This window comes from Cucumis melo, chromosome 6 (genome assembly GCF_025177605.1).
Source record: "Cucumis melo cultivar AY chromosome 6, USDA_Cmelo_AY_1.0, whole genome shotgun sequence".
NCBI lineage: Eukaryota > Viridiplantae > Streptophyta > Magnoliopsida > Cucurbitales > Cucurbitaceae > Cucumis > Cucumis melo.
The window spans coordinates 10437942-10460208 of record NC_066862.1 but is presented as its reverse complement, the minus strand read 5'-3'; the positions used below and the strand labels follow the sequence as shown (position 1 = coordinate 10460208).

Sequence of the window (22267 nt, the reverse complement as noted above, 5' to 3'; positions counted from 1 at the left end):
AAAATTATGGGTTGCCCACAATCAATCAAGATTATTACATCCTCATCCTGTAGCTTGCCTCTTACCTTCATGGTTCCAGGGTCATTCAGACCTACTATCGAGTTAATTGACAACTCCACATAAGATGTACTATCTCCCTTAACTTCCAGTCTATTTATCTCCTTTCCCTCTGTTTCATTCTCCTCAATAATTTCATATTTCTCAGTCTCATTCACCACTACAAACATTTGTAATTCACGCTGTTCTTTCATCTTACTTTTATGATCAGCTGAATATTTTTCATTACACCTAAAGCACAAGCCCTTCTCTTTTCTAGCTTGAAACACTGCATTGGGCAATCGTTTTAAAGTGCCTTCTTTACGGACCTCTGCAGCATTAGAGCTTCTTAAGGTAATTGTTCCGATAGGAAACGTAGTGTTTCCCTTATTTTCTCCCACGACATAATTTGTTCCAGTTTTAGCACTAGCAATAGGCCTGAGAAGGATATTTTCCGCCAGAAAACCCACTCAAATTTGCCTCCTCTAATTATTTCTCTGTTTTCGACTAACTATGCTACCTCCATCATTTCGACAAGTCCTTTCAGACGACAGAAGGCTACTTCTGCTTTGATCCATGGAAAAAGTCCATTCATAAACGTTTCTTCTACTACTCTTTCCTGAAGATTTGATAGTGGTGCTACTAACTTGTCAAACAAAATTCTATACTCTTCTACTGTTGTTTCTTGTTTAATCTGTAAAAATCTACCACAAATTGATCCTTCTCTAGTAGATCTGAATCGAACTAACATTCTTTCTTTTAAGTTCGACCAACTCACAAATTTATCTCTTTTCTCTTGTGATCGATACTAGTTCAAGGCTGGTCCATCAAAACTTATTGTTGAAACTAATAATTTTTCAGATTCAGAGAGTTTATAGATCAGGAAATACCTCTCAGTGTAGAATAACCATGAATCCAGATCCTCTCCATTAAAAACTGGCATTTCAACCTTCTTAAATTTGTTCTGATCTACTACATTCACATCGTTATTGGATTTCTTCTCATTTCGATCCTCTCCGATATTTCAGTTTGTTTCGGTAACTCGGTTGGAGGTTGCTTCGTTTTCTTTCCCTTTCGCCGTCGCAAAATCAAGTATTGCCCCACAATCATTCGCTTCTCATCGAACGTTCTTTCGCATTCGACTCCATCAACATTAGAAGAAGTTGTTGTTGCTTCTCCGATTGCAGCCGCATCAGTTCGAAATTCTTCGCGATCTCACTCAAACTTGCTTCGATCACCGGCATTTTACTCATCTCCTTCTTTAAACCAGCGATTTCCTGATAAAAACCTCTAATCGCTCTTCAATCCTTGTCTAAACCATGGCGGAAAGTCATTCCAAAATCGTGCTCTGATACCAAAATGGTAGAACTCTACTTCTGGTATCGATTTCGATCTTTATCCGTATAGGTAATGAATTACAATAGGAACAAATTGAGGAAATCTCAATTCAGCACTCTGCTCTCTTGATAGCAACAAACTCAACTAACAAATTCAACATCCCTTTCCCGCCCAAACAAACTCCTATTTATACTTAAAGCCATCCAACTTAACTATTACTTCACACGTGTGAAACATGTGACTTTTATTTCTTTCTTCTACTATAACAGAACTTAATACGGGGTCTAACAGTATGCAATGTCTAAAAATAAGGGGCAAGCACTAGGGAAGTGAGAAGTAAACCTTGTTAATTTGTCTGGATCAAGGTCATCCCATTTCACTTCTTCAACAATTTCCACAATGTGTTTTATTCTCCGCTTAAACTCTACTGCTTCTAGTAGATGTAAGTCGTGACTCAAAAATGAGCTCGCATCAGTAACAAGTGTAACCTATATGTGAATAAAATGTAAGATTAAAAATGTTCCTCAGTATGCAGCCCATATGTTTCTGGAAAATCATAATCAAATTTACAGAACTCAAATCCAAAGTGAGAACAGTGAAACGAACTCACTCTTCCATTGGTGATAACTGCGTTAGAAATAGATTCGAGGCCAAGCTGCCCCAACAAAAAATGTTCCACCTGAAAACCATAATGCATGCAGAATAACATAATACTATAAAACAGGGTGAAGATTTTTAGATGGAGCAAATAAATTGATAGGAAATCCATAGATTAAACCCACAAGCTAAGAAGTACAGACATGGACATGGGACATTACACAGACATAGCAACACACTAATTTCTAAAAAACAAAGGATACAACTATGTATAAAAGTACTACATTAAGAAGAGAAGCATTATGGATATATGAAAGAGAGAGAGAAAAAAAAAAGATCCCTGAACACAAGAATTTTTGCATTTAGCTTAGTAATTTTGTTTTTTTGTTTTGTTTTGTTTTTTTTTTTTTTTTTTTTTTTTTTTGCTAATAAAGAGTTAAGGGTTACCCCCTAATTACTACTATTTTTATACAATGATGAAAAAAGGCGCAGGGCTTTGAGTCCCGAGGCATCACAAAAGGTGTGTGCCTTATTTTGAAAATCGCACCTTTTCAAGGCCAGGTGCTAGACTTGGCCCTTGAGCCTAGGCGGACAACACAAGATGGCTTTTAAAACACTGGATTGGCCCATATTTGACCCAACCTATTTTGCTCAACCCACGTGTCCAAAACCTTTGTTTCTAAACAATTTCACATGGCCCAAATTCTTTTCTACACTTTATCTTGAGAAGTTTTCCTCAGCCAGAGAATTTTTGGCAATTGGTCATCTGCCTATGGCCTTGCATGAACTCAATGGAAATTTTCTATCCCGAGTTTTCCTCTTTAATCAAAATATTTTTGTTTCAAATGTAGGAGGTTGGATTGGTCTTATGTCATTGAATGAGTTTATTTTATTCCTTGTTTTCTTCATTTTTCTTTTTAAAACTTGCAGACAAGTTTTCTTTTTGGAAGGTAGAATGATGTAGGAGGATTAAAGTTACTCTAAGTTAATTCCCTTTTTACCTTCACTTACAATGAACTCTATAAATATGAGTTTTCCCCTTTTGTATGAGGTACATATTATCATTCTACTAAAAGATTCACAAGTTTTAGTCTAGACATTGATTCTTTGAGAATCATTCCTTGACGTCACATAGGCTGAGCGTTCGGATGTATTTGTGTCCAACACGTGTCTGACGTGAACACTTTTTCAAGAGAAACAGAACAGGGAGCACTTTTTTAGAAAATTAGTTTATTTATTTCATCAAAAAGCTCTAACTGCAAAAGTTTTGTTTTCTCTTCTTTTGAGAGAGAAATAGAGCTTTTTTTATATATAAGAAACAGATACGTTCATAGAACAAAAGAGAACAGCCTAACGGCAAGGGACAAAATGCCCCTCCCCAAGAAAGACTAAAGAACAAGGGCATTTCAATTGTTGAAAATCATAGAAAGGTTGTAATTACAAAAGTGTTTGGTGTAGTTCATACTCCATCAAGAAGCTTTGCATTGAAACACAGCCCAAAAATTATTAAAAAGGAACTATGATTCAAGAGCTAACCAAACAACAATTTACCAAAAGTTGGTATATCCTATTCAAATACATTATCAATTTGATTCAAGAACATTCTTCTAAGAAGAAAACTTCAATTCGCAAACTAACCACACAATTAAACCAAAACTGATAAACCTGGCTGGCTGGCTCAAACACAGAAACAGTTTCTCAGTTTGATTAAGGAATATTCTTTTAAGAAGAAACTTTGATTCAGGAACTAACCACACAATTTAACAAAAGGTAGAATACCTGGCTGAAATAATTTCTCAGTTCATCAAAAAAGGAATCGGAGAGAGCTATTCTGTATGCTTTAGGTGGTAACTCATTAGCTTCAGCAAGCTCGCAGGCTTTCTCAATAAATTCTCGAGGGCTATCAACTGCTACTGAAGATTCAGGGATGAACTTTTGACTATATATTGAGCACAACTGATCTAGAAAATTTAACACTTTCCTTTTGTGGCTGCAAGAATGGGCAAAAGTAAAAATAATGAGTGTAAGGCAGCTAACATAAGTACGCGCACTAACTCTAAATAGCCCCAGCCACCACCCCAGAAACAGGAAAAATGAAGCATCACAACAGAAAACTGAACCAACCTATGCAATGATGCACTAATCTGAAACACCTTGGGTAAAAGTAAGCTGGATTCACTGGTATGGTTGCTAGTAGTAAAAACCAACCCAACACGAGCGTTTTTAGATCCTCTCATCTACATCCCAATATTAAAATTTTAATAAAGAAAAAGAAAATTCAGTTGATAAAATTTGTGACAATAAACTCAAGTTAAAGAAAATTCATCATGCGGGTAACGAATCCAATAACCAGATAGAGTAAGCCTTCTTTCAGCAACTTTATTCCTTTCTTTGAAGCAACGTCAATGACCAAGAGATGGGTCACGGGCTTCAAGTCGTCCATAGCTAGTAAATACAAATGGAATCTCATGAACACCAACTTGGAAAGCTAAACATTCTAAAATTTTAGAGTATGCTTCATTTATAAGAAACAAGATTTGTTGAATAGAAAAAAGATAACATAATTCTTACTTCCAGGAGAATGCAAATAGTTAAAGTCATTCAATAAAGACTCAGCTCCATGAGTGGATGGAAACAAAGAAACAATACGTGGTTTTCCCTCAGCAATGATCTACATAAAAATTGGGCATAATGATGAAATAAGATCAATGAAATATGTTAAACACACAAGCTTCTTTTTTTCTTTCCATTTTTTGTTTGAAAGAAAGATAATTTCGTTGGTGTATGAAATTGCATAAAAGCTTCTCAATCAATCAGCACAAAAAGAAAAAGATTCAACAATCATACAGCATTTTCTCAATAGCTCACCTGTGGATTATAGCGACTAAGGCCACTGTCGGATAAGAATTTGTCAAGCACGTCGGTGCGAGAAGATATATGCCCATAGTAAACTTGTTCCTGTATCCGAGGAAGCTCTTCGTTCATGGCATTTATCAAAGACTCCTGATCAACATAGATGTCAAAACATTATATAAAGAGGTGAAAGACAAGAGTTGGCAAATAAAGCCAAAAAGTATTCTCTCAATCAAATCGTTTCATCTAGAAACAAATAAAGTTAACCAACTTGCAGAAGGTGTTATGGACTTGTCAGCATGCAGTACAATGAGATGATCATAAAATGTTCAACAAACACTAAAAGAACTAAAAGAAAACAGCAATGCCAAATAAAACGATACCAACATTATATGGTCAAAATATTTGATGTACAAGGGAAAATATATTTAAAGTTGATATAATTACCTCGCTAGAATCAAATACAAGTCCATTCATCAAAAGGGAACACTCTGATTCAGATAAGCCAAGAGAAAAGGTAAACATGGAGCTTTCCTCAGCCAGATTTTTAAAGGTTTGCTCTTTCTCCAGCTTTAGTAGCACATCTTGAGGAGGAGATTTTGACTTGGGACTATGAGAACAGTAAAAGTCCATTAGTCTTTATTATTGGTAATAAATAACATATAGATTTTGACACTAGTAACCATAAGAAAAAAATTACAATATGTGATATTGGCTTTCAACATCCATTGATGGAATTCAACCTATTAAGTGAACTTACAGAAGTGTTTCCACAAAAGCTCCTTCAACATGATGCATCTCAGGAGCATCATCAGCTAAACCATCTGCTTCAAGCCGTAATTTGTTTACCTGATTCAGTTCAATAAATTCAGCAAAATAGCCTGTCTGAAGCCTTCGAAACAGTACGTAATCCAGTATAGAGAAAATATATCAAATCATTGGAAGTCAAGTTATGATAACTAGTATCCCACAATTATTAGCAAGGAACTTATATGAATTGAAGACATACATACACACGCACACACATATATATATGTTCAAGAAAACAAACTTACCGAAGAAAAATGAAACAATATACAAGGATAAGAAGAAAAAGAAGTCCGAAAAGAAGACAACTAGCTACATGAACGACTCTAATCCAAAGGAACTACATCAGTTTGAAAAGTAAAAGAAAAAAGTTCAACTATAAGCCATAAAGATACATTGAACCTCCTCACCTCCCGAACTTCCTCAACCCTCCGAAATTCCACTATGCCTCGAGTGATGTAGGAGTATTTGTGTCGGAAAAAACTCTTTAAGTCGATGTTTTTTAACTGCTTATTTCAATTCTATGGCTGTTAGTTAGTGGCTGACCAAGTTGCTATTTGTGTTAGTTAACAGTTAGTTATTTCTTTTAGTTAACAGTTGGTTATTTCTGTTAGTTAACAGTTAGTTTGTCTTTCCAGCCCTTCTGTGTATAAGTAGGCTTCTTGCCCTCTCTTTTTGGATGAATAAAAGAATTCTATTTAATAATCTTGAAGCATTTACATCACTGAGCCACTCCCCATAAAATAGTACAAAAGCAAGCTTGCACAAGCTTAATGGTCTCCTTTGGAAAGTGTGGCTTGAGAGGAAACCAAAGGGTATTCACAGAGAAGAATTCAAGCAGTCATTTTAAACAAAATGAGCTTATTTGACAGAGAGAAATCTCATATGAAGGGCCAGGGAGAGAGTTTTAGGCATCTTTTTGCAAGGAAAGCATCCTATATTACCTCTCCCCATCATGGAACCAAAAAAGATTGTTAGCCCCCTATCTAACTCGGACGGCATTAAGGTGGAACAATTCAGAGAGTTTTGACATGTGTCAAGTGTTACGTTTGAAAATTCAAAAGAGTTTTGAAATGTGCATGCATATACTTCTCACACTAGTAAATATACATTTATCGAGGATTCTACAGGGCAAATGAACTTCATACCAATGAGTCTACATTTGAAATTGAAATATCTAGCCTGCCCGAAGACTTCTAAGGTAAACTATGAGACTATATAGTGCCATGTGGGTCCAGGCCAGAAAATTGGACAAATTTCCAAAGAAAGCAAAGTAGCAACTAGTCTGACTTCAGACTTCCTAGAGATGAAAGGTCTAACGAAGAGAGATAAGTTTCCCCTTGCAAATGGCCCTTGAAAGAAGGTACTCCCACGCATTGACTAAATGCAGTAAGAGACTTTTAGATAAACAAAAAGATATCATTATTTAAAACAAAAGCTCTGCAATTGGAACGAGTACACCCCCCCCCCCCCAAAAAAAAAAACGACTGCTTAGTTAGCCAATTAAGGAAATGCTAACCAACAATACAAAAAAAATGTGAAAAAACTGCAGAACATACATTGCTCAAAAACTGAAAGGCTGTCTGAATTCCTTGGTTCTCCTTTAAAAAAATGAACAGCTGTATCATCTGCAAAAACATACATCCATCATAATAAACACTATCATTTTGAGTTCTTCAAACCAACAAAGTACTAAACTGTCAATAGCTGGACATTGTGATTATTGATTAAGAGAAATCTAGAAATATTGTTTTTATGTAAATAATGAATAGTAAACTGGAAACCGGAAAAAGATAGAATAAAATAAAAATAAGTTACCAAACTGGAAGTATCTGCCTCAGCTTTAGTTAATCCATCATCACTGCTTTCAGTTTGCTTGATATATTTGGACGAGAACAGTATTACCCCAAATCTAATAGGAAAATTGTTCTCATAAAATGACAGGATCGTGTCAATTGTCTGCATGTTTGATTTCATAATGGAAGAGGAGTAAATGATTAGCAGCAACATCTTTCTAAACAAAAAAATGTTTCAAGAAAAACAAAGACCTGTAGACCGCAAACTGTTGCAGGATCAAGGACATAAACAGCATGAAACAGGTTTTTGCGGATGTAACGAAGTTGTCCAGGAAAGACTGGCATCAAAATCTACACGAATTAAAATCTGTACTTAGAGATTGAAAAATGAAATAAAAATAACTATCCATCAAACCATTGAAGATGAAAATGTGATATGAAATTAAATCACCTCATTGATGTTGCTCCTCCATCGCTTATACATAGCATCTTCTTCCAAGTTGTTGAGGAAATGCACATGAGAAGAACGAAAGTCCACACGGAGCAAGTCAGAATCAGCTGGAGGTAGACTTGACAGAAGTTTTCGAATAGTAGGACGAGGAATCTGATTGTTGGCAACGCCAATTTATTAGAAAACAAAATGAGACTTCAGTGCATAAAACTAGACTAATGGAAACATACTTACAAATACATCACTCTTCAATCAGGAAATGTAAAAAATAAAAGAATCATTGATTAGAAAAGGATCTTTTCATTTGAGAAAAGAATAGTGAACCAACTCTTATCATTTCTCAATAAACGATGACATTTAGCACCCTTCTCAAGACTTCATTCAAAAAATTTTGTGTAAAATATATAACTACTTCAATTAAACTTCTAAATTGCTATAAGTGAATCGATTTAGATCCTTTATTAAGATTATATTTAAAAATTTTCCATAAATTCAATTCTTATATATGTGTAGATTTCTTCAAATGTTGGAGTAATAAGTGAATATTCAAATCAATGGATTGGCAATTTTCAAAGGAAAACTTAATTAAGAATCTAAATTCATTCGCTTATGAAAGTTTAGGGATTTAATTGATAAAATTACAAGCTTCACACAATGTTTATCCAAATAGAATGAATGAAGAGTGTAAATTGATGCACTTATAAAAGTTCAAAGTTTAAATTGATACAATTATTAATTCAAAGTTTAAATTGATACAACTTCAAGTTTAGGGGTGTATATGATACTTGTCCCAAAAAAAATTAACCATCTCTAAACCTTCAAGTGAGGAAAATAGAGGGGTTGGAGAGTGCATATCACATAAAAGAGACAAGGATCAATAAGAGAACTCAGCCAATTGATACTTCTGAGAATCATGTAGAAGTGTCTTTCAATAGTGGTGGGGCCAGAAATTTTCATGAGGGATAATTTAAGTTTCTAACTTTTATATTTATAAATAAATTTTCAATCCTAAAAACTGATTAAGAGGAAGAAATTAAAGCAAAAGCTTTCGAATCTAGAATCTCTTTAAAATTTCTATAGGGGCAATCTCACTCTTCCTTCTGTTCTGTCTATCCGAACAAGTCAAATTCTTCGAACTTGCTCTGTAATCAACTTTGTTTCTAATTACATACCTTTTCTTCAAATATATATGTAAACACACACAGACAACATTAAGTTTTCCATCATTTAAGTGAAAATTTTCGATTCCTTGTAACCACAGAGAACTAAATTCTTTACCTTCAGTTTTGTAAATTGATCTGCCAACAATAGGTCCTGATGGACCATGTCAATCAACCTATAAAAGAGTGGCAGCAGTTATAAGAGATCCCAACAGTATAAACTAAGAACAAAAAAACATTGGTGAACAAAGGATGGACCCTAACTAATGATAAGAACAGGACAGGATAATGGTATCTGTGTGTAAAATGTAAATCCTATTGAATTTAAAATAATGGGCGATATTCAAATTGTAAGAATCTGGAACTGCCATGTAAACCAAAAATGGGATTGCATAGTCTAGAATGTCTATAAGTGAGAGAGAGAAATATCAAGGGGAGTATAAACATTACAGATAGAGGTCAACATCTTCAATATTGATTAAAGCACCATTGAGAGCCATTAAGGACTTGCCAGGTGGAATCATGCGTTGATTAGCAGTGATTTCATCTTTAACTGAATCGTTGAGCTGCAAGACAAGCAACATAAAAAAACCAGTAATGTTTATGGAAAGATATTTGACGCCATAAGGTTACTTCATGTAGGGTGCCTTACTAGATCCTTTACCTTCATGCGGGATAATGAAGAAACAATACTAGGAAAATTTTGGCTTATTTCCTGCATTGACTGCAGAGGATCAGAGGCCTGTACTATTCTCTGTGCAGTTTGATGTCCCAAATCTGCCGAAAAGAAAGCAATTAATTAGGCTTTGAAACACGAACACCAAAAGGATATCAAACAATAAACTTCAAAGTCCAATTACCCTTTAGTTCCCACACATTAAGTGTGTCTGAAACAGTCGATGACAATAGATAATCCCTAAAAGCCATGACCTCAGATGTTAGCTCTGGTTTCCGTTCCTACATTGACCATATAAATCATTTCAACCTTAGTTGCATAAGCCATAAGGTCTACTTGGCTAACATGAACCATGAGCACTACTAGATTAAGAGGAAAAAGATTTATGAAGGCTACTCTCTTTGAGATATAAACTAAAATTGGGTTGCCTTTAGCTTTGATTAATGTCACTCGAGCATTAGTTTCTTTTCATTTCATCAATGAAAAATGTTGACTCTTGTCAAAAAAAGAAAAGAACAAGAAATGCAAAACCCCACTTCAATTTTAAAACTGAGCCGAGTAGTTATAGAAAATGTGATCCATAGACAATAAACAATGAAAGAAAATGTATGTTTAATGACCAGTGAAGTAAATTTTAATGACCAGTGAAGTAAAATACTTCTTTATATAATTTTCTAAACAAAATACTAGTAGCTAGATGGAAAACACACCAAAATCTTGGAAAATATGAAGCCTCTAACTTCTTGGCTGAGATCTTCCGTCCTAGGATCTTCCAAAGTGACACCTGCAATCCATAAGGCCATTTCAAGGCATCTTATCCCAGAAAAATCTAATTAAAAGATTAGCCAGTAAAGGAACGAAGTAGAATGTTTCACCCCACCCAACTGAATCACAGTTCCTACATGATCAACCTATATCCCTTTTTACCAACTAGTACGAGACCTCACATTAACAAGATAGAATGCAATTGGTTTATTTACTCAAAAACTGGAGACAGACAAAACAACATAAGGGACAAGGGAAGAGGCATCACTTTCCCCAAGAGAAGGATTACAAAAAGACCTTCCACTCTTAAGTAATGGAATCTATGGATTAATTACAAAGAAAAAAACCTATGTCCAGCACACCAAGTAGAGGCAGTAAGCTATACAGAATCATAAAAGAGAAACTTTTTATATGAAAAAAATTATAGAATTTCTTTTCTTCCAAAGAATCCCAGGGGTAATTCTGAATGAATTTTTTTATAGGAAACAGATATGCATATTCATATGCCAACCAAAAACAAGAGTAAACAGACAAGAGGTAATGGATTGAGACGACCCCCCAAAATAAACTACTGAATAAGAGCCTTCCAACTGTTAAAATTCATGGAAAGACCATAATTACAAAAGAATTTGGTGTAAGTTGTACTCCACCAAGAGGTTGTATGTTGCATAGCCATCCGAAAAAGAAGTTACAGGAAGCACACTTATCTTCAAAAATTCAACTGTTTCTTTCATTCCATAGGCACCAAAGGAGAGAGCGAGTAGCACATTTCAAAAGGCCACCCTGAGAACTTCCATCACCACATTGTGGCCGACCTTCACAGATCTTCTTTTCCGACAAATACATCGGATATGATAGGCACTGAATTTCTTAGTTTTTGTTATGTTTCTCTTTCGTTTTATGGTTTACTGGTTTTTTTTCTTTTATTTAAATAAGTATGTGAAAAGAACTCCTGGGTTCAGATGCATACCTTTTATTAGACTGGCCTTGCATTTCTACCATTCAAAACATATCACTTGTCACCAGATTTTCTGAGGGGAAAAACTTCAAGGCAATCAAGGCACTCAGTGGAAATAAAGCTCCTGGTCTAGACGACTTCACCATGGAGTTTCTCGTGAGGCATTGGCCAAAACTAAAAGGAAGCTCAAAAAACTGTGTCATGATTTTCATAGAAATGGAAAGCTTGACGCCTGCGTCCAAGAAAATTTCATTTGTCTAATTCAAGAGAAAGAAGATGCAGTTCACGCAAAGGACTTTAGACCCATTAGCCTCACAACCCTTGCTTACAAAGTGGTTGCTAAGGTGCTAGCAGATCGGCTCAAACTGGTTATGGATTCAATCATCATCCCATTCCAAAGTGCTTTCATCGAAGGTAGGCAAATTTTAGACCCAATTTAATAGCTAATGAGGCTGTTGAAGACTACCGCACTAAAAAGAAAAGAAGTTGGACATTAAAATTAGATCTTGAAAAGGCCTTCGATAGAGTAGATTGGGGTTTACTCGAAAAGGCATTGCATTGTAAAAAGTTTAGTCCTAAATGGTCTTCCTAGATGTTGGATTGCCTTAAAAATCCTAGATCTTCCATATTCATCAACGGAAAGCCAAGAGGAAGAATAGTGGCTTCTAGAGGCATTCGAAAGGGACATCCACTTTCTCCTTTCGTTTTTCTACTCATCAGCAAAGTTCGAGGAACCATCACTAACAAGCTGCATGATAATGGCCATTTGGAGGGTTTCATGGTTGGTAAAGATAGAGTACACATCCCCATTCTCCAGTACGCTAATGATACTATCCTATTTTGTAAAGATGATGAAGTGATGCTGCTCAAGTTAAAGGAGGCTATCGATCTGTTTGAATGGTGCTCGGGTTAGAAAGTGAATTGGGACAAGTCAACGCTTAGTGGAGTTAATATGGGGGATGATGAGCTACTTCATATGGCTGGAAAATTATGTTGTAAAGTGGAAAAGCTCCCATTTCTGTACATAGGTCTTCTATTGGGGCTATCCTAGGCAGAAAGTTTTTTGGCAACCCATGATTGATAGAGTACACAAAAATTGGATAGATGGAAAAGGTTCAATATTTCAAGAGGTGGAAGACAAACCTTATGCAACCCAATCTTGGCCAATCTTCTGATCGACTACTTGTCTATCTTTGCCATTCCAAAAAATGTAGCTTCTGCTCTCGAAAAGTTAATGAAAACTTCCTTTTTGGGAAGCGAACTCTGGCAGCAAAAATAAACCACTTGGGTGTCTTGGAAGAAGGTCACACCTTCCCTGTTGGATGGGGGGTTGAGCTTGGGAGGTGTCAAAAATAAATATACGGCTCTCCTTGCTAAATGGGGGTGGAGGTACATGAAGGAAGATACTGCGATGTGGAGGCAAGTGATCAGAAGCATTCATGGCAGTGAAACATTTGATTGGCATACTCAAAGCAAATCAGGAAATAGTTTAAGAAGCCCTTGGGTCAGCATCTCAAGAGAATGGAAAAAGGTGGAAATATTGGCACCCTTCAAGCTTGGTAATGGAAGAAGAGTGGCATTCTGGGCAGATTCATGGGCTAGAGAAATCCCTCTAAAAACTCAAAACTCGAAGCTTTTCAAAATAGCCTTGCTGCCTATCGGCTCAGTTGCGGCCCATTGGGATAGTGACACAAATTCTTGGGCTATAGTGTTTCGAAGATTGCTGAAAGATGAAGAAATCCAAGATTTCCAATCTTTATTACTCCTATCCTCAAGGAGAATAGCAGAATTGGAAGATGGGAGGATTTGGTCCTTAGATGCCTTGGGTCATTACTCTGTCAAATCCCTTTCAACTCATCTCTCTCCATCTTGCCCTTTGGAAAAAGCTTGCTATAAAGCTCTTTGGAAAACCAGCAGCCTAAGGAGAAAAAATATCCTAGATGAATTATGGAGGTCGGCCTTCTTAATTGTTTCGAGATTATGGAAAGGAAACTTCCCAATATGTGCTCGATGCCATTGGTGTGCCCTCTTTGTTTAAAGGACAATGAGGAATTAATACACATTCATTTTATGCCCCTACTCCACTAAATGCTCATATAGCATTTTTTTCTTTGTTCAAAGTATTATGGGTTTTTATGGATCTCTAAGCTCCAATGTGTTTCAGCTGTTGAAGGGGCCCTTGATATCAAAGAAACTCTCTAATTCAAGTTAATATGGTTAAAGCACTGCAGGCTGAGATTTGGTTTGAGAACAACCAGCACATTTTTCACGATAAAGAAAGGGGTTGGTTTGACATCTTGGACATGTCAAAAAGGAATGCAGCATCATGGTGCTCCTTGAGTGCTAAGATCCAAAATTATTTAATTTAGGATATTTGTCTCAACTGGACTGCATTCATCCACCATTCAGCTTAAGGGAGGATACAGGTTTTTGATTTCCAGTGTATTCGGTTTTGTTTTGTTTCTTTTCTTATGTGTTTCTTCTTCAGTTTGAATTTGTCCAGTTTGACTGGTTCGTACTGATATTTTCGGTCTTTATATGACCTTTGTTTTTCTTCTTGGGATATAATGATGGTGCTAAGAGGGTGTCAACCTAGTTGTGGTGTATGAGTGCCCCTACTAATCCTTTATGATGTAAACAAACTCAAGAATACTAAGTTTTCTTTATCTTTTTATTGATTTGAAAGGGAGGTCAAAAGACCTATTTATATAAAGGAGAAGGTTGGACGGTTATAACAAACCTTAACATAAAATAAAACTAATGAATAGCCACATAACTAACTAGAGGTTGGTTGGAAATTGAGAATTTAAACAGAAGATTAAACTAACTAATTGGTATTCAACAATTAGTTATAACTCCTACATCACTTTCTTTTCTCTCTCTTTCTAGGCTTCTCTATTACTCTCGTTGTATAATTTTATTGTACTTTGAGTTTGTTATTAATAAAAAGACTTGTCTAGATTTCAAAATAAAAAACAAGTGTGTCCCTCAATTTAGCTTTTCACAAGATAAACATCCGAAATTCAAAAAAATGTTTCTAAGGCGTATCTAGACAAATCCATATCAGATACGTATCTTATACGGATTCTATCCCTTCCATAACATATCCATACTTCATAGATAAGACATGAAATGTAATGTAGAAAATAAGTATCTACAGACTGAGACTTCAAACCTTCATGCTGTAGTTTATTCATAGTTAGTTAGGAGTTCCCATTCATAATAAGTCAAACCATGTCAAAAGAACATAATTCAAAGTTGTCGGTGTAATGGGAGTCTCTCGTTCTTTTATGGGCTTGGTTTATTAGATGCCTGAGTATTCTCTCATTTTTTTTCAATGAAAGTCGAACTTTTCATTAAAAAGAAAAAAAAGATATTATTCCCAGCTTCAGTGAAGCTGGAATAAACTTCTGCACATGGCTGCCTCATTATGTTAAATAACTTCAGAATAAACTCCGAAACTGAACTGACCTTTCTTTATGGCACTATCATCCATAGCCTTATATTCCATGTTCTTGAGAGCCAATTCTACCCCATAACCACCCAAATTCAAGGAACCTCTGGCACCAACAGCTCCACAGGAATTAATTTTTACTTCACAGCCAGAAGGAATTACAGGTCGAACAACATACCTAACTTTTCCCTGGAAATTTAGTCAAACAGCACGAAGTGTTAGATATTAGACAAAAACAAATTGAAACAAGTAGTGCTGTCACAATTAGCTATATCATCAATAAAGTTAACAACGTTTCACAAATAAACTAGGTTTGCAAATAAACGCGCAGTAGTTCTAGAATCATATGAGACCTACCCTCATAGTTTCAATACCAAAATATAACCCTAATTTTGCTCAATACAATGAGATTCATTTTGTTCTGTCTTATATTTTGTAATTTGAGCATTAGACTAATTTCATTATTTCAATGAAAAAGTCTTGTTTCTGTTTCAAAAAAAAATGCAATGAGATCTTTTTTATGAATCTATGTAAGTGTCTGAACTAGTTTGTATGCACCCCAACTGTTCTCACAAAATAATCTCGTGGCCCTCCTACATTTAGTTGCCAAGGTAAATCATGGACTATTAAATCCTAAGTAGGTAGCCACCATGGCCTGAAAGCTGAAGTTGCTTTTCTCGAAGCCCATTATTATTTACATGGCCCTCACAAAATGAGAATAATGAGCATAATACTTTTACTTTCAATGAAATAAAGACTTGTTTGTAATTTCATACATGTAATTCCTTTGGCACAAATGATTAAATTATCCATGTTTCTTATAAAAAAAAATTAATGAACAAGAAAAAAAGAATGATGAGCATAAAACAAAAGATCAGAACACAGGCGATGAACCTCTTTGGCGGCATTGACAAGGGTGACATGAAATTGCTTAAAGCAATAAGTTCCAAGGGCTCCATAAAGGATGGCTAATCTACTTCGAGAAGATGAACCAAAGTGAATGTGGTCAAAGTCATACAAATCAGGTGGCTGTATTGAATCCCCAACACTGAGAAAAAAAATGAATTTTAAAGAAACATATTAAGAAAAAGCTAATATTGAAAAGAATAAAGTAATTTAAATATGTTTCCCATATAGAAGGAGGTAACAAATGAAAATGAAACAATTATCCAGATTACGAATCTAAAATCAATTTCACCTGTTCCAGCCACCAATAGTCCAATTAAACTAATTCCTTTATGAAAATCACAATGAGAAACTCACCTTCTAGTTAGGGACTTTGATTAGGTGAAAACATTTTCTATGTACTTCCAAACTTCTTTGTGGACTTATTTTAAGTAGATAACAAATGGGTTGTTTCAACTTGATCTTTTCCATATAATGTAGCACAGAGCCACAACCATAGAATTCATTACTAGTCATACAATGTTCCTAATCAAGAAACATGCGGCGAGTATTGGATCATTGGACGTATGTATTCAATTTATTTTCTCAAATGGTATTATCGGTTTTATTCAAATCAATCAAACAAACAAATATACTGCTTACACATAAATCTGCATCAAATCAAACTCGCCACCTTAGTTTATGGGACATGTTGAATTGGCTAATTCGTCCTTGAAATGGTTTGTTTCAGTTGAATTCTAAATTGGATTCATTATAGGAAAACAGTTATTGTGAATTTTAATATTGGGTTCATTATAGGGTTAGGTTGGTTAATATTACTAACCTTTCAGCAGGATTCTGAAGCCAAGTTAGCAATTCTGGAACATCAAAAAATAGAGATCCACCCGTATCCACCCAACAACATTTTCCGCCAGGAGTTTTTGGCTTGAGTCCAACAACTGAAGTACCTGAAATTTTTCTTTCAATGCTTTCATTTCCTTCACCAACAATGTTGGAGTTATTTTCTTCAGGCAGAGGAAAGGAGGAAAGTGATTCATCGGCTAACTGTTGGTAAAGAACCAATCTAGGTGATGCTGATCTTAGAACGAGAGAAAATTCATATAATGAGGCCAGAGGTTCGTTTAGAAGAGAACGTCCATGCTTTAAAATTTTCTTCAAACAAGCTTTGGCCGTAGGAGCATCAGCATCAGCATCGTTTCCTTCCTCACGAAGCCAGACCTCAATGAACTCCCAGTAAAGGTCTTTTTGTTCTTTAGCAAGTAATTCACTGTAGTCAACAAGAATATAGAAATCACTACATTGTGTAAAACCAAAAACTCCATTCACAGTAACGATGAGTATTGTAATAGTTATCACGATTAGTGATGTAATAATTATCTGATTCCAAATTATCAACTTTTGAGCATTTATTCTTCAAATCTTTAAATATTACGTAAGATACAACAGTTCATATTTCAGATAAGACCACTATAAAACTATTAACATGTTCTCTTTGAAAACAAACAAATGCCACCAACGAAATGAAAAGTATATACTCATACACAGGTATTGCTCTCACTGACAATTATTTTCACGACCCTGAATGAGAAAATTGAATCTCACTAAAAAAAATCCGAAAAATGGTTAAAACTAAAGTTGCCGCTACCAAATAATAAACCACCTCTCCCAATGTTTCCAAAACAATAACAACAAATGAAGCTTGACTTCATTCATATAATCAGCCTTCTTCAACAAGAATTTAATTCCAATACAGTATCTTCAAATCAACGATTACAAAACAAGAAAGGGAAAATGCAAGCAGAAGTACCCAGCTTCTAGGAGAACTGAAGTGCCGGACCACTTGGCTTGAACCGCTACCTGCACGTTCTTGGGTTTTCGAATCTCAGCAAAAACCCCACTACCTCCATAGATTGCCAACAACAATACAACGATCAGAGGTCGACACCCAGATCTAAAACAGCTCGTCCCCATTACCAAATCAAATACAAACACGATCTTAACTTCAATTGTTGAAATACAGAGCCTTCACCATTGATGGGCTCGGAAAAAACTGGGTGATGAATCAGAGACCGAAGGTTGCCGAGAGTATGAGGTTTCCAAAGTGAGCCTCTCAAGCTCGGCGACGATGGCGAAGACTCCGCAGTGGAAGGAAAAACCGCATGGTCAGTCAAAGGTATTGTCGTCATTTTCATATTATTTGAGGGTATTTCCGTCATTTTTGGTTGCCGTGTCAGATTTGCCAACGTGACACTTTTTTATTGGATATTTCTCTACGAGGATTTGAAGTGTAAAATTAATCGGCCCACTACCATCCAAAAGAAGCCCAATAGATTATTAGCCGAAACTTTGGGCCCATTCAATAACATATTGCGGGACCCTCGATGTTAATTTCTCTATTTTTTTTTTATGATAATTGAAAGTTTTCTATTTTCATAAATTCCAGATTTATTGTTAAATATTGGGGTGTTTTTCTTTTTTCTTCTTTTTTATTTATTATTTATTTTCTTTATGATTTTTTTTATATCTTTTGGATTTCTTCTTCTATTTTTAAACAAAAGTAAACGAAGTATTTTTCGTTTAAATCTACTATTCCATCTTTATCATTTTCGACAAAATTATTTGAAGCTATATTACAATTGTTTTAATATTCTTTTTCATCTTCCTCATATTCGAGAATATCAAAATCGTTTAAGTATCGTTTTAAATAATCAACATGATCCTTTAACATAGTCAATACGATCGTTTAAATTTGAAATATTTTTGTTTCTATCATTTAAAAAGAACTACATAATCGTATACCATAACCTAAACGATTATTTACCATAGACAACACGATCGTTTAGTATAGTTAACATGATTGTTTACCATAGTCAACATAATCGTTAGATTCGAAATTTTTAACGATCATTTACATTGGACTACACGACCGCTTTCCATGATTAACATGGTTGTTTTTCATAATCAACCCTGATCAATAAATTTTGTAGTCTTTTTTCTCATCGTTAAGAAAGAACTACACGATTGTGTATCATGATCTAAATGATCGTAGATCATTTGTGTAGACAGTAGTATGCAATCGTTTAGAAGAATATTACTTGCGAGCGCGCATGGTTGATTGACCGCATTTTGACTATGGTATTTTTTGTACTTTTCATTGTAGGTTTATAGACTTTCTTTGCTTTCAAAATTGTTTTGTTACCCGTTTGTTATATATATATATTTTTAATCCCTTTTTATTAATTATTAATTAATTAAAATTAACTTTTTTTCAATACAAAAATTTCTAAATTACCACCTAGGGAAATAATAAATGCAATGAGGAAAAAAAAAAGAGAATGAGAAAATAGTTTGCAAAATTTTGAATGAGTGAAAATTAGATATTTCTAAAATCTAAATATAACCTTAACAAATCAAAGATACTCCCACCGAAAATATTTATGATATTGTAAATATCATTATATATTAGAAATGTAGATATTCATAATCTACATAGGTTACCAATTTTCATACTCTCATTCAATTTCATGTTGTAACATTCTTCTCATTGAATTCCACAATGTAATCTACACCATGATATATCCTATAAATAAAGGTGTGGGATACCTTTGTAAGGCACACCACAATCGAGTTTAATTGTTCTCTACTTCCTCTCTTCTCTATTCATCTTTTGTGTTGTTTCATTATTCTTATTTAGCTTCTTTGTTCTTTATTTTATAACACGCGTTATCAGCACGAGTTCTACAATTTTATCATATGTAAAAGGTAGGCTATAATATTAGTTTGTTTTTTTGGTGTTTTGGTATTTGTGAACATTGCATGAAATAATATATGTATACATTATGCATAGTTAAATGTTTGAGAATGTAATCTTTTATACCTATTGCATGTTGTAATTTTACGTATTATGTTTACCTGATTATTGTTTGTTAAAAATATTATTAGTTCATAATAAGATTATGATTTAGTTCATCTAAGTTTCTTTGTGATTTATGTAATTGTTTATGTTTGGTTCTTATTTCAATTATTTTCAGATTTATGTATAGTTTATGAGTTTTTTATGATTTGTGTCTATAATTTAATTGTCACTTTCTATTAGTATAAGTTTTGTAATTGTTTTTATGATCTAAATATTTTTATCAAATTACCTAAGCATGTTGTTTTAACATGTGATGTATAAGTATATTGTAAAATTAACATTTTTTGTGTGTATTGTTGTTAAATTTTCATAATATGTAATTTTTATTTGTAACTTTAATTACTATACATTAACATGAATGTTTATAATTATTATATCTTGGTCCATTGATTTTTGTATCACGTGCATAGTATTATATTTATCTAAGTTGTCTTAAAATGTATGTTTGACATGTTTATTAAATTTCTAATATAAGTTAGTTTCGTTGTTCTTTGTTATAGTTTTACCATGTCAAGTCTTACCAAATTAGAATTTATAGCATTTGATATCAATAGTGATGATTATTTATCATGGGTATTTGATGCTGAAATTTATTTGGATGCCATGAATATTGGAGAAACAATTAAAGAAATAAACACGACTTCAAGTCAAGAAAAGGCGAAAGCCATGATTTTTTTTTCGACATCATTTTCATGAGAGACTAAAGATTGAATATCTTATGGTAAAATATCCCTATAAACTATGACAAAGTTTAAAAGAAAAGTATGATCATAAAAAAATGTGATTCTTCTTAAAATTTGATACGAATGGATGCACTTAAGATTGCAATATTTTAAATCAGTAAGGGATTATAATTATGCATTATTTAAAATTTGTTCAAAATTATTGTTATGCGGAGAAAAAATTATTGATGAAGACATGTGTCGCCACGTACCCGAGACAACGCGGACCGACCGACGTCCTTAGAAAAAGGTTAATTTTAAAAACAAAAAAAGTCACCAATCTTTTTTACGGTGTGATTGAATACTGAAAAAAAGTAAATAATTTTAAATAAAAAAATGGTTATGCGAAAAAAAAAAACTAGAGTTGAGTTCGGGAAGTGTGTTAGCACCCTATAACACCTTTTTAAAAAACAGTAGCAAAATTTAATGTCTTGAATAAAGTTCATATAGAAAAACAAAGATTTTTTTACTAAATGTCTTATTTCATTGTTCATTACTCCAGTATTTGAAGCAATAATCCCATAAAATAAATGGAATATATTCCATTAATTAGACTATATTGAGGAAAAAAATTTTACCTGAAAAAAATGAGAAATTATTACAATTTCTCAAAATCTACCATAGGCTAGTCTTCGAATAAATATTGTTTTTTTTAAAGCATTGATTAAATTCATTTTTCCTGGAGATCAACTCTTGGACTTCCAAAGTTATTGATCCCTCACCTCCAAAATCTAGAAATAACCAACTCCCAGAAGTTTATAGATTCCATCGTAGGATTTTTTAGCGAAATTAATGTGGGTTATTAAAATAGTTGATTAGGAAACCTTATAAAATATAGATTTAATTTTGAGTTTTAGAAAAACATAATCTTAAAGAAAAAAATCTGGGTTTAGAAAGGGAAATTTAAAAAAATTTCAAAATTACTTGTAACTAAGGTTAAAATATTTTTAAAAATTTTAAGAAATTTTTAATAAAGGTCATATAAAAATAATGTACCATAAACCAAATCAAATATATCACACAATAAATTAAACAAATAACGTAAGATAATGATACCAATTGTAAATAAAATAAGAAAATAAGAGAAAAAGGAAAGAAGAAGGAAAAAAATTATTAAATGAATAAAGAAAAAGAAGAAAAAAAAAAGAAAATAGAGGTTGATAGCAAAATTACCACCGCCATAAAAATATAATAATAATAATAATAAAATAATAAATTTAATAATAATAATAATAAATGTAATAATAATAGCAAACTAACAAATTATAAGTAATAAAAAAATTAATAGAAGTAAAAGAAAAAGTGAGAAGGATGGTAATGAAAAGAAAATAATTATAAAATAAAATAAAAAATAAAAAATATAATAATAATAATAGTAAATTTAAAAAATATAAATAGTAAAAGAAATTATTAAGTAAATGAATAAAAGTAGAAAAACAAAGACAGAAGGATGCCGCCATCCTAAGGAAAAGAAAAGAAATTTATAAAATAAAATAATAAATATAATAATAATAGTAAATAAAAAAATTGTAAATGGTAAACAAAATTAAATAAGTAAATTAATTAAAATAAAAAAACAGAAGGGGGCGGCGCCGCCGCCACTAACGAAGAGATAAATAAATTAAAAAAATATAATAATAATAATAATAATAATAATATGAGATATTTTCAAAAATATAAAAAAGCTGTAAAATATTTACACTTTATAGAACAATTTAAAAAACGGAAAAATTCTATAGACTCACCGTGTAAAATACCAAAAATGCCCCGTCAATAACGCGTGCATAATATATTTACGATTGTTTAGATTTGGCTATTGTTTGATACGCGAT

The 22267-nt window shown here is 33.5% G+C and overlaps 1 protein-coding gene across 2 annotated transcripts in view; it reads right to left on the bottom strand.

The window, feature by feature from the left end:
- The window catches only part of LOC103496113 (UDP-glucose:glycoprotein glucosyltransferase), a 39871-nt gene extending 21921 nt beyond the window's left edge, over positions 1–17950 (bottom strand). Inside the window, exons 1-22 of one of the 2 annotated variants that reach the window (XM_008457848.3) lie at positions 17605–17950; positions 16621–17064; positions 15786–15939; positions 14909–15080; positions 10425–10498; positions 9899–9995; positions 9703–9815; positions 9489–9604; positions 9157–9214; positions 7879–8031; positions 7680–7778; positions 7450–7590; positions 7191–7259; positions 5585–5673; positions 5272–5434; positions 4840–4974; positions 4543–4642; positions 4322–4416; positions 4096–4208; positions 3751–3961; positions 1985–2053; positions 1717–1862 (exon numbers count right to left, since the gene is read on the bottom strand). In XM_008457848.3, the coding sequence (XP_008456070.1) occupies positions 1717–1862; positions 1985–2053; positions 3751–3961; positions 4096–4208; positions 4322–4416; positions 4543–4642; positions 4840–4974; positions 5272–5434; positions 5585–5673; positions 7191–7259; positions 7450–7590; positions 7680–7778; positions 7879–8031; positions 9157–9214; positions 9489–9604; positions 9703–9815; positions 9899–9995; positions 10425–10498; positions 14909–15080; positions 15786–15939; positions 16621–17064; positions 17605–17768 (2975 nt within the window). In that variant the 5' untranslated portion in view covers positions 17769–17950. The remainder of the gene's footprint in view (positions 1–1716; positions 1863–1984; positions 2054–3750; positions 3962–4095; positions 4209–4321; positions 4417–4542; positions 4643–4839; positions 4975–5271; positions 5435–5584; positions 5674–7190; positions 7260–7449; positions 7591–7679; positions 7779–7878; positions 8032–9156; positions 9215–9488; positions 9605–9702; positions 9816–9898; positions 9996–10424; positions 10499–14908; positions 15081–15785; positions 15940–16620; positions 17065–17604) is intronic. The other variant, XM_008457847.3, reaches the window with a different exon arrangement.
- Between the last annotated feature and the right edge of the window lie 4317 nt (positions 17951–22267).